Consider the following 12598-nt stretch of genomic DNA (forward strand, 5'->3'; position numbering starts at 1 on the left):
AATAAAGGTGATTTTAATATCCACCAAAGGTTTTGTATGCATGCATGTAAGCATGACCAATGGAACATACACTACGGGGGTGAAGACATGTGCTGGGGGTGGGAAAGGCTGGGGAGAGGTAAATGTGGGAAAAAGGAGACTTAGGTAATACTTTAAAAAATAAAGAATTTAAAAAAAAGTTTATAACTAATGGGGATGTTGTGAAAAATAAATGAGACGTAATCCATGTAAAGAAGGAAAAAAAAAGAGCTAGGGCCCTGAAGTAGGAACACAGTCTGCATGTTCAAGGCACAGCAAGAAGGCAGCATGGTTGGAATGGAGCAAGTGAAAAGCCAGATCAAAAAAGGGCTATGAATGAGCTAAGATTATACTTTGTGTGATGGGAAACCATTGGAGTGTTTTGAACACGGGAGTGATCTGATCTGATTTACATTTTTAAAAGAACCCTCTGGTTCTGCTGTATGATGCATACACATATAATAATGAAACACCCTTGCAGAAGCAGGAACTAGTTTATTGAACTAGTTCAGATATGACTTGGATTAGATTAATAATGGAGGTAGAAAGAGGTGGTCAACTTAGGATATATTTAGAAGGCAAAACCTGTGAGACTAGCTGATAAATTAGAATGTGGAGTGTGAGGGCATCAGAGAAATCAGTGGCAACACCTAGTTTTTTATTTGAGCAACAAGGATGGTGATTCCAGCCCTGGCTTTTGTGGCTCTGGTTAGAGTGTTGGCCCATGCACCGAGTGGTTGCAGGTTTGATTCCCAGTCAAGGGCCATATCTGGATTGCAGGTTGCTCCCTGGTAGGGGAGCATGCAGGAGGCAACTAGTCAGTATGAGATCTCACATAGATATTTCTCTCCTTCCCTCCCTCCTTTTCTCTTTGAAAAAGCAGTGTGAAAAATATATTTCTGGTGAGGATTAACAAACAGACAGACAAACAAAAAAGAATGGTGAATCAATGGGAATATGGGTGGAATCTTATTCCTTGTACTTTTAAAATTCCCCTCCCTCCCAAAACTACTTTTTTAGGCACATGTGCTCTATCACATAGGCAGTTAATGTGGAGGAATTTGACTTTTCTTCTTTTTAAAAAAATATATTTATTTTAGAGAGTGAGGAAGGGATAGGAAAAGAGATAAACATTGATGTGATAGAGAAACATCAATTGGTTGTCCTGTATGTTCCCCAACCAGGAATGGAACCCGCAACTGGGTGGGTGTGTGCCCTGACTAGGAATCGAATCTGTGACCCTTCAGTGCACGGGATAATGCTCCAACCAACTGAGCCACACCAGTCAGGACAGAATTTGACTTCTTTATATATCCATTTATCAAGGGAAGAACTCCACAAATTCAGCTTTTCAGCTTGACTTTGTGCCAATGGCTTTAATAAGTTTTCAATATCTCTTTTCAGTGAGAATGCAGAAGCCCTTGCTCAGCTTTTGACCCTGGCACGATGGATACCAACTGTTCTGGCAAGAATATCAGGTTATAATATAAAACATGCCAAAGGTGTGCTTACAATTATCTTTTACTTAGCTATGTGGGATTTAAGTATCAGAATCTATAAATTTTCTAAGAAAAATGTACTTATTGCTCTTAAGATATAGTTTAAAAGTCTATATTTGTTAAGTATCAGAAAATAGAGGTTTTTAAAGCCCTAAGTTTAGTTTTAAACACTTTACTTGATTTAATAATTTTTTTTATACTGGGAGGCAGGATAGACAGTGATTAATCTGGAGTCACACTGCTTGGGTTTGAATCTTATATCCATCATTTACTGTTCATATGATCGTGGACAAGTTACTTACCCTCGACTTTCTAATTTATAAAGTGGGAATAATAATATTACCTATCTCATTGATTAAAGTGTTGAGTTATCCTATGGAAAGTAGAGCTGTAAATACTATATGTGTTAGCCATTACTATTACTAGTATTATTAATGTTATTATTAATAGTAATTACAAAAACAACATTTTAAAACTGTTCTCTCATTTATATATATATATATATTTACAGTTGGAGATAAGACTACCTAAAGACTGAGAAATAAACAATTCAGACAGATTAAGGAGAGAAATCAAAATTTGAAGAGTGATTAATATAGGCATTGAGTTTCCTGGGTTGCCCCCCCTCCCCCTCCTTTATTTTCTAGCTTTGACCCCAAATCACAGAACTTTGTAAGAGACATGACCAGCAACAAATTCAAGAGAGGTGCTCTCTGGCTATAGCACCAGGTAAAGAAGCCCCTGGAGAGTGTAAAGGAAATTCCTTTTGTGGTTCCCCCTCCCTCTTCTGACCCTCTCCTCAGGCTAGCCCCCGTCGTAGAGCTGCACTGCCATGTAGATGCCTAAATTCATAAGAGAAAGCCAATCCCTCCAGCCAGAGGAATTAGAAAAAGGAGACCCCTGTGTTCCAAAGAATGCAGAGTGAATCCTCAATTATTTTTTTCTCTTTATCTCACAGTTTTACCCCAAAAGGTTGCTGATAGCACAGGGGACTAAAACTGAGAGAAACTTATCATTTTGACCAAAGAACTGGGGAAAAGGATCCCTTGGAGCTAGAGATTAAGGGGGAAATTCCAGAGAGGAAGCACTCTAGAAGGGCAGTCTATTTTTTAGATCAATACAAGTCCTGGGCTCCCTTCCAAGCTGTACATTGTGCAGAACAGGGCCCAAGAAGCCGAGCAGCAGCTTTGAGATCGAAGCTGCATTAAATCACCATTCAAGCCCCAGACGAATCCCCGGGTAGTTTGTATCCTGGCACACCCAGACAGTATAACAAAGGTGCTGAAAACTAACACTGGAACCAACACATACAATGCCACAGAACTTGTTAAACCTAATTGGGTTAATTACCCACCAAAACAAAATAAATTTTTCTAGAGAATTTTAACAGGAGCCATAACTATACAAAGTAATACTCAAGATACAATCCAGAATTACTCAATATACAAAGAACCTGACCATCATTCAACAATCAAATGCCAATCCTTAGATGTTTTAATATTGAAATTTTCAGGCAAAAAGTTTAAAGCAGCCATATAATCGTGAAACATAGGTAAAGGTGAACATTCTTGAAATGAATGGAAAGATAGGAGTTGTCAGCAGAAAAAAACTAAAACTAAAAAAATCTAAATGGAAATAATAGAATTGAAAAAAAACCACACTATACTAATAAAAGGGTAATATGCTAACTAACCAGGAGACCTTCTGGACAAAGCCATGGTGGCGGGGCCCAGGCAGAGGCGGTTAGGGGCAATCAGGCCAGGAGGGGAGGGCAGTTGGGCATGAGCAGGCCAGCAGGGTTGGGGGGTAGTTGGGGGTTAGCAGGCTGGCAGGGGAACACAGTTGGGGTTGAGCAGGCCGGCAAGGGGTGCAGTTGGGGGCAAGCAGGCCAGCAGGCAGGGGGTAGTTGGGGGTGAGCAGGCCAGCATGGGGGGTAGTTGGGGGTTAGCAGGCTGGCAGGGGAACACAGTTGGGGTTGAGCAGGCCGGCAAGGGGTGCAGTTGGGGGCAAGCAGGCCAGCAGGCAGGGGGTAGTTGGGGGTGAGCAGGCCAGCATGGGGGGTAGTTGGGGGCAAGAAGGCCAGTGGGGGCGAGCAGGCCATCAGGCAGAGTGGTTAAGGGTGATCAGGCAGGCAGGCAGGTGAGCAGTTAGGAGCCAGCGACCCCGGATAGCGAGAGGGATGTCCGACTGCCAGTTTAGGCCCGATCCCTATGGGTCCCAGATTGGAGAGGGTGCAGGCCGGGCTGAGGGACAACCCCCAACCATGCACGAATTTTGTGCACCAGGCCACTAGTCTATAATAATAAAAGCGTAATATGCTAATTAGACCAGACAACCTTCTGGATGAAGCCAGGGCTGCAAAGGAAGCCCGGTGCCAGGTGCCTCCTGGCAGCCGGAGGGAAGCCTGGGTCCCAGGTGCGAGAGAGTAGCCCAGGTCCCAGGTGCTGGAGGGAAGCCCAGGTCCCAGGTGCCAGAGGGAAGGCGGTGCTGGCAGCTGTGGAAGGAAGACCTACTCTTGCACGAATTCTGTGCATCAGGCCTCTAGTGTCCTATATAATAAATGGCCACAGGCCATAAGTGTCATGACCGAACAACTGCTCAACCAGTTGTCATGAGGTGGCATTGACCACCTCTCAGTCCCTGCCCCCGGCCCGTGAGTGGTGGAGGGTTGGGACTGGCAAGCTGGCTGAACGGCTGACCTCTTGGTCCCTGCCCCCCGCCCGCAGGCTCTGATGGATCAGTGATGGTGAACGGGGGAATCGGGGTGGGTGGTGGGAGAACCGGGCTGGCTGTCAGGCCGTTGGGGTCACCAGCTCATCCCCGGCTGCTCAGGGGCTCAGCATAGCGGAAAAGCAGGCGCCAGCGACTTCACCTCCATGCGTGTGCACCGGGCCGGCTGCTGATGGAACGTGCTGCCCTTTCGGGGCCACTTTCACAGGGCAGATAGGTCGCGGCGTGCCCCGCAGCTTCTATCAGGCCTCAAGCAAGCCCCAGCGGTGGCGGCGGCACCCGCGTGAGTGGCCCCAAGAGGGCAGCAAGTTCCATCAGCAGCGGGCTGGGCACACACGCATGGAGGTGAAGTCTCCAGCGCCTGCTTTCGCACAGGCCTGAGCCCCCGAGCAGCCGGGGATGAGCTGGTGATCCCAATGGCCTGACAGCCCGGCGGTGGAGGCAGTGTTCAGCCTGGGGACTGGCGAATGGGCAGAAGATATCCCTGATCGCAGGAGGCTAGGCCTAGGGACCCTACCTGCACGATTTCATGCGCTGGACCTCTACTAGAATAATAATTAACTAGATGGGCTCAGTAGTAAAATGGAGATTGAGAGATAAGAGTCAGTAACTTTGAAATAGATCAGTGGAAATTATCCTATCTGTAGAGTAGACAGAAAAAGCAATGAAATAAAAAGAGATAGCCTTAGGACGTTATGGAATCATTTTTTATTCAATGTTTGTTTCATTGAAGTCCCAAAAAGAAAAAGGATGGTACAGAAAATTTTTTTTGAAGAAATAATGTCTAGAAACTTACCAAATTTGGTGAAAGACTTTAAATTGACAGATTTAAGAAGTACAGTGAACCTCGGACAGATAAACTTAAAGATAACCACACTCAGATCATATGCAAACTGCTAAAAAACAAAGATGGGGGGGGGGAATATTGAAAGCAACCAGGAAAAAGAAAAAAACAACTTATTCCAGATAGGGGAACAACAGTTCTGATTTGATGAGGAAATGGGACCACAGAGAGGTTTAATATTCACTCAAGGTCTTTGTAACAGTCAGTGGCAGAGCTAGGATTCAAACCCAGGCTGTTTAGTTACAAAGCCTTTGCTCTTATTCACTAATATATGCTGCTTTACTAATAGAATACTATGCATTTATTAAAAACGAAAAGATAAGGTGGAAAGTTATTGATGTGGAAAGACATTTCTGATCTATTAGTGAAAAAACAAGATACAGAACAGTACTATAGCTATTGTTCTTTTTGAAAAAGCATGAGCCCTAGTGGGCTCAGTCCCCACTCAGGGCACATACAAGAATCAACCAATTAATGTATAATAAATAGAACAACAGATCTCTCAATCTCTCTCTCTTTTTCTCTCTCTCAAATCAATTTTTTAAAAAATCTAATGTGTAACAGTTATAGGGAGAACAGAAGACTATCGCACAAAGTTATCTGAATGGAGAAACTTTGAAAGATTTGTTATTTATTAGCTTTTTCAAAGTTTTTGAAAATGATCATATATAACTTTAAAAAGCTACAAAAGTGTATGTCAGACTAAACTCTCATGATTTTTCTTTCTTTTTCCTTTTAATTTTTAAGGAGAAAACCCAACAATTCCAGTATTATTTGATCAAGGGATGGGTGATTCCACTTTTGAGTTCCATTCTATCCTGAGTTATGGAATTCAGTCTTCGTAAGTATCTAAGTATTAAGAGAAATTTGTAGATAGTTGTGAAAATTAGAGTAGAGAACAATTCTTCCTTGCTTCTGTATTTTATTTCCTTCCTGTTTTATTTGTAAAATTGTTTCTTTATCCCATTTTTATCTTTTTTCTTTCTCCCTAGAGTTTTATTTGTATTAATAAAATTAAGTGGTTTGAAATACTAGAGTAATATATATTAGGGTGAATTATGTCTATAATTAACTATTTTTGTCCAACAATAATGCCATTTATATTTAGTCCAACCTACAAGAAGAGCAGAATTTAAGAGACTTCAGTTAAAGTCACATCTAACTTGCTCTGTGACTTCTGAAAAGCTTCAGGTCACCTCCCCCTCCCCCAATTCATTTTTCTTGTTTATAAAATTGAGACAATGAGCTCCTAACTCACCTCATAAGATTATTGGAAATATATTTATGTGAAGACACTTTGAAAAATATAATGTATCCAAATCAGGAATTATATAAAGAATATTATATGAGGTACTTTTTTCTACTTATGATTCTTATTTATATTATGTATCCCACTGCTACTGAAAATGCGTGTTACTTGTTACAAATGGAAGTTCAGGAAACCAGAAATTATCCCTCCATGTACATGGTATTATCAACACCCCCCACATAGTCTTTCAACACAAAAGTACTTCTAGGTCCATTTTCCAGACACTAAAACTTATGTTTGATCTCTTTCCTCTTAATTTTATTTCTTTTCAGTTCAATCCCTTAATTTGTGTCTAGGCCCTTTTCTGCTGTGATCATTTACTGCATCTTTCATAGGAAGTAAAGCTGTTTTGTAAGATTTTTCTACTTACAGGAGACACAGTTCTGTTTTTCTCATTTTTTCTTACTGAATACATTTTCTACAGAGGCTCTAATCTCTAACTTGACAAAGGGCAACTTATTTTGTCAAAAGGAGTTAAATTGTTTGTTGCTTCAATACCTAATTAGACTTCTCAGTAGTTAGCTCCTGTGACTAAATCATTATATAAGTTTTTTCTATTTTGTTTTTAGGATAAAATACTCTAATAGCATCAAGGAAATGGTCATTCTCTTTGCCACAACAGTGTATAGAATTGGACTGAAAGTGCCTCCTGATGAAACGGATCCTCGAGTCCCCATGATGACCTGGAGCACATGTGCTTTCACTCTCCAGGCCATAGGTAAAGCCTATAAAACAACTGGTTTGGGTGTTTTATATAATAAAACCCTAATATGCAAATCGACCGAACAGCAGAAGGACCAGTCACTATGACATGCATGACCACCAGGGGGCAGACACGCAACTCAGAAGCTGCCCCCTGGTGGTCCCACAGGAGGAACGCACTCAGCCAGAAGCCAGGTTCGTGGCTTGCGAGCATAGCGGTGGTGGTGGGAGCCTCTCCTGCCTCCACTGCAGCCAGGCAGTAAGGAGCGAGGGGTCCCAGATTGTGAGAGCCCTGGACTGCGAGAGGGATGTCTGACTGCCGGCTTAGGATTGACCCTGGGGGTGGGAGGGGGGTCAGGCATAAGCCAGCAGGCGGACATCCCCCAAGAGGTCCCGGGCTGCAAGAAGGTGCAGGTCGGGTTGAGAGACCCCTCCCCCTCCCAGTGCAATAAATTTGTGCATCGGACCTCTAGTAAAAATAGAATTAATATTGACCAACTAAAAATTATTCCTTTTTATCCCTGATAGCCCTAAATAGTTTAACTTGTTTGAAGACTATTTTAGTACATTAATGTGGGCTGATGCCATTTAGTCTGGGAATTTTTGTATTGATCTCTTTTTTAACTATAATAATGGTAATAGGAAATATAAGCAAAAAATATTTGAGCCTGGCCGGCATAGCTCAGTGGTTGAGCATTGAACTATGAACCAGAAAGTCATGGTTCGATTCCCAGTCAGTATACATTGCCCAGATTGCAGGCTCGATATCCAGTGTGGAATATACAGGAGGCAGTCAATTAATGATTCTCTCTCATCATTGATGTTTCTATCTTTCCCTCTCCCTTACTCTCTGAAGTCAATAAAAATATTTTTTTTAAATGAGAAATAGTAACAATACGTTGAAGTACAATAAAATCTGACTTTCGGTGTAGGAATATAAGCATTAGGAATCAAGAATTTATATTTAGACACTAAACAAAAAAGGTCACAGTTTTGTCATAAACGAGATGAGAAATTCACTGGAGAAAGGGCTGTATCTTCGTATGTAGTTCTGCAATCTAGTAATTGGACTCTATTTAATTAACATAGTGTTACATTGTTTTTACTATACTGCTTTTCTATCCGGTGGACATAATACTGTACTTTATTCCTACTGCATAAGCTGCTAACTAACATATCTCATTTTCCATGAGAATGAAGTGACATATACAGAATGTGTTGTCATAGTTAAGAACATTACAATATTGGGGGGGAAGAAAAAAGGAAATAAGTCTTCCCCACTCATAGATGTATCTGCTGCTGAGAATTGGTGGGGGGAAAAAAGAAAAAGAGTAGCTTAGCAATAAATATGCTAGCCAACAAGGCAGAATATATTCCTGAATTCATTTTTTATATTTTTAACTTTACCTTTTTTCCTCTTAATCTTTTATAATTCTTTTTAATACTCTTTGTAACAACAGTAAACTTATTTGCATCTGCCTTATGCATTTTTCAACACAATAGATTGACTTACATGTCAACTATAATAAAAATAGGTGGCGATTATATATAAAAATTATTTATTTAAATTTTTTTTTGCCCAGAAGAGATGTTAAAAGGGGAAAAATGAACCAGGAAGCTTTGTTTTGCCCAAGTATTGTTTATAGATTGCTACAGGGAAATTATTCTACAGTAGCAATTTGTAAACAGTCTGTCTTTGGCTCTATAATATTCTCTCACTCAAAAATTTAGAAATTTTGGCATAGACTTAAACATGAAACTTTGAAACAGAGAAGTGCAAATTATCTGGTCAAAAATGTAATTAGTAAAAGAACATCTGCTAGACAGAAACCAAATATTCAGGATTATTACTTTTTTTTTTTTTACTCTTTGAGAAAACCTCTTGGGAGATGAAGGAAAACCTCTATTTGGAGCACTTCAAAATAGACAGGTATGTGTGTTCTTACAGAGTACATGTAACTCATGGTATGATCTTTTAAGGAATCTGCAATTAATTTATCTTCTCAAAATTCTTTATTCATTCCTTTTTCTATAAAATTATCAGAATTCTATGTTGTTGTTTTTTAAGGAGCTACTTCAGTCTCCTAGAGCCTGAATGGCTATTGTATACTTTAAAGCTTACTCAATCTTGGTAGTTCAATGTAATTAAGAGAGATTTGAGATGATACTAGTTAATTTTTCTCCCCTTCTCTGTTTATTGCAAAATTAAAAACCTACATTTTTCCTTCTAAGTTTAGTTATTAATGGTGGCTTAGCTCTAGATAAATCATCATACCGAATTCAAGAATAATAATGATTATAATAATAATAAAAGAATAAAACTAAACCATGGCTCCTTGGTGGGCATATCCTGACACTACAGGACTGTACTCCTGCCTCAGACCTAAGCCTCATTACATGCCCTGAAAATGGTACTTAGGAAATGTGCTCAGTAGTTCCGTAAACACAGAATGGGCAACCAAGGACTTCCTAGACCACTTCCTTCCTAGCCATTACCCTCTTATTCTTCTGACAGCTGGCACAGGGCACTTATAGTCCGCAGTAGGCTTCCCTTTAGTTCTCTTCCTTCTGTTTGGGAAATAGAAGCACTGTTCCCTGAATTCACTGGTTTCCTGCCATCATTTTGTAATTTCTATTAACATATTTATTTGTATGGGTCTCAATAGAATAAATTGGATCAAGCATTTAAGAAATTGACTCTGGTGAAAATGAATACTTAAATGAAAATTGAAATGATTATAGCTTTAATACCTCTTTGTCATGGAAAATTGATTAAAAATTTGGGAAGGTCATAAAATTGTATAGAAGTATTAAAAATATTGTAATTTATTTGTAAGAATGTACAATGTATAATAAGTCTGCAACTAATTATTTTTACAGTGAATGACTTAGGTCTATTATCTCCCCTTACCTTTTTATCCTCCCCTTTCCTACAACTTAGCATAATGGTCTGAAAGCATTAATGCAGTTTGCCATTGCACAGAGGAGTACCTGTCCTCAGGTCCTGATACAGAAACTTCTGATTCGTCTCCTATCAGGTAGAGTCTTCTCTGAATTATTACTATGTTATTATTTACATTTCTTTTTCATCACATGGCTGGCAGTGTATTTGTTAAGAAACAACATACTGCACTCATTTTGAACACGCAAAAACAAAAATAAAAACATACAGCCCTAGCTGGTTTGGCTCAGTGGATAGAGCATTGGCCTGTGGACTGAAGGGTCCCAAGTTCGATTCCAGTCAAGGGCACATGCCAGGGTTTCAGGCTCGATCCCCAGCAGGGTCCATGCAGGAGGCAGCAGATCAATGATTCTCTCTCATCGATGTTTCTATCACTCCCTTTCCCTTCCTCTCTTAAATCAATACACAGACACACACACATGCACACACACAAAAAGACCTCTTGCTATGTTGAACAATTTGTCCTATTTGCATAGTTCTATTTTGTTTTTGTTTTTAATTTCTTGGTATCTCTTTTCATTTCAGTCATAATTTGAATACCTTGTTTTACTAGCACTTCCAAATAATCTCCCGGCTTTTTTATTTATTTTTTTAAATATATTTTTATTGATTTCAGAAAGGAAGGGAGGAGGGAGAGAGAGAAACATCAGTGATGAGAGAGACTCATTGATCAGCTGCCTCCCTCACACCCCTTACAGGAGATCGAGCTCACAACCTGGGTATGTGCCTTTGACTGGAATCGAACCTGGGACCCTTCAGTCCTCAGGCGGATGCTATGCCCAAATCGGCTAGGGCATCTCCCTGCTTTTGCACTTATCACACATTATGGGATTTATGATTTTTAAAATACCTCAAAATATGACAGAAAAGATGATAGAATTCAGGACAAGAGATTAGAGTTATTAAAATGTCTTGAGAACAAAGAAGTTTATAACACAGAAGAAAATAAGATAGTGTCATGGATATGTTAACTGATATATCAAAAATATTACTGAAAATTTTTCATATGAGGAAATAAGAACTAGAAACAAGTGACTTGTCAAGAACAAAGAGCTATTTAATGACAACACCCTGTGATCATGTTAGTTTGTTTTATAAAGCCAATATTAATAACATTTATCAAATGGTTAGTATATGCCAGACTTCGGAAAAGTGCTTTAAATGCATATGCTAATGAACCTACTAACAATCTTGTGTATACTGTAGACTTAGAGAAGTTAAATCACTTGCATATGACAAATAATCATAACCACTACTGGAACCCATTTTTTACTCAAAAATCTATGCTCCTAATTAACTTTAATGCTTTTTGTTCAGACTCTTGAATTGGGGGTTAAGAAATTAACCTAGTCTGGAAAGTGTCTTCTTGCCTTCATTTGGAAAAGATACAGCTTTATTGAAATATAATTAATTTTCTCATTTTTATATATAGACAACCTTTACTGTTGTTTTAAATTCTTGACTTACTTCCTTCTTACTTCTTCCCTCACTTGTAAATTTAGAGACTGACTAAATTAGAAAGTCAATAGCTTTTGAGCTATCTGCATTTCCTTCCAGTCATCAATCCATATTAACCATTATTTTGTTCAGGAGGCTCTTCTCCATCCTCATTTCACTTATACAGCTTTGCATGCTCTCCCTGCTTCTGATCTCAAATTTATTCACTTATTTATCACAGAACATTTAGAAATTTTTAATTAGGGGCTAAAAGTAGAGAACATTGTATAAAAGTAATTCTTTTTATTCAGCAAATTTTATTGAACAATCTCTATTTCAGTTATCCTAGTTTCTTTACCTGTACCTCCTATATTCTATCTTCTAACCCTTAGATTTATCCAAGGCTTTCCAGGAGCCTTTTCTCAGTTTAGTTTATATTTAATTATGATTCCCATATCTTAAAGTTGTAATGTACCAGTTTATCAGATTCTTTATTCTATAATCCAAGTATATTTTTATTTTAGATGTTTACATTTTGCATTATATTTAACTACATTGCCGTCTTACTGACTGACTTATAATTATTTCTTTATTTTAGTTGTTCTTCCTAACCTAAAATCAGAAGATACACCTTGCCTTCTATCTATAGATCTATTTCATGTTTTGGTAAGTGTTCAGTGAAATTTTATTAAAAGTCACTCAAGTTTATAATTTCATGTGTTCTCATTCAAATCTATGCTCTTTGTTCAAGATTATAAGCTTTTGGTACTCAAACTATGAAGTCTCTTTTGTCTGTTGTGTTTACAAATAGATACAGATTTGACTGAGACCATCAAAACCACTGTAAAAATGAAAGCACATTTACTCTTTACTTTGTAATAGGTCTTGTCACGGTTGATTATAATTATACAAGCAAACTTTTTCTAATATATAATGCTTTCCCTCTCCCCCTTTTTCTTAACTTATGTACATTATAAACAGTGAATGACAGCTTTAGCTATCTTAGCACATTTCGTACCACTCAGGAGTTTTCTCGTGTTTCACATGCCATCTGTTAAGGACCACTCATGAGTGTTCTCATTTTTCAATCTTGTCAA

The 12598-nt window shown here is 38.9% G+C and overlaps 1 protein-coding gene across 4 annotated transcripts in view; it reads left to right on the forward strand.

Moving 5' to 3' along the window:
* Positions 1–12598, forward strand: part of UBR1 (ubiquitin protein ligase E3 component n-recognin 1) — a 148438-nt gene that overhangs the window by 100863 nt on the left and 34977 nt on the right. For 3 of the 4 annotated variants that reach the window (XR_001512198.1, XM_006778036.2, XM_015557565.1), the window contains exons 33-38: positions 1423–1520; positions 5839–5932; positions 6970–7118; positions 8977–9032; positions 10044–10140; positions 12100–12167. Coding sequence is in view for 3 of the 4 variants with exons in the window: in XM_006778036.2 (XP_006778099.1) it covers positions 1423–1520; positions 5839–5932; positions 6970–7118; positions 8977–9032; positions 10044–10140; positions 12100–12167 (562 nt within the window). In the remaining variant the exon portion in view is untranslated. The remainder of the gene's footprint in view (positions 1–1422; positions 1521–5838; positions 5933–6969; positions 7119–8976; positions 9033–10043; positions 10141–12099; positions 12168–12598) is intronic. The other variant, XM_006778037.2, reaches the window with a different exon arrangement.

Source organism: Myotis davidii, unplaced genomic scaffold (assembly GCF_000327345.1).
Source record: "Myotis davidii unplaced genomic scaffold, ASM32734v1 scaffold46, whole genome shotgun sequence".
Classification (NCBI taxonomy): Eukaryota; Metazoa; Chordata; class Mammalia; order Chiroptera; family Vespertilionidae; genus Myotis; species Myotis davidii.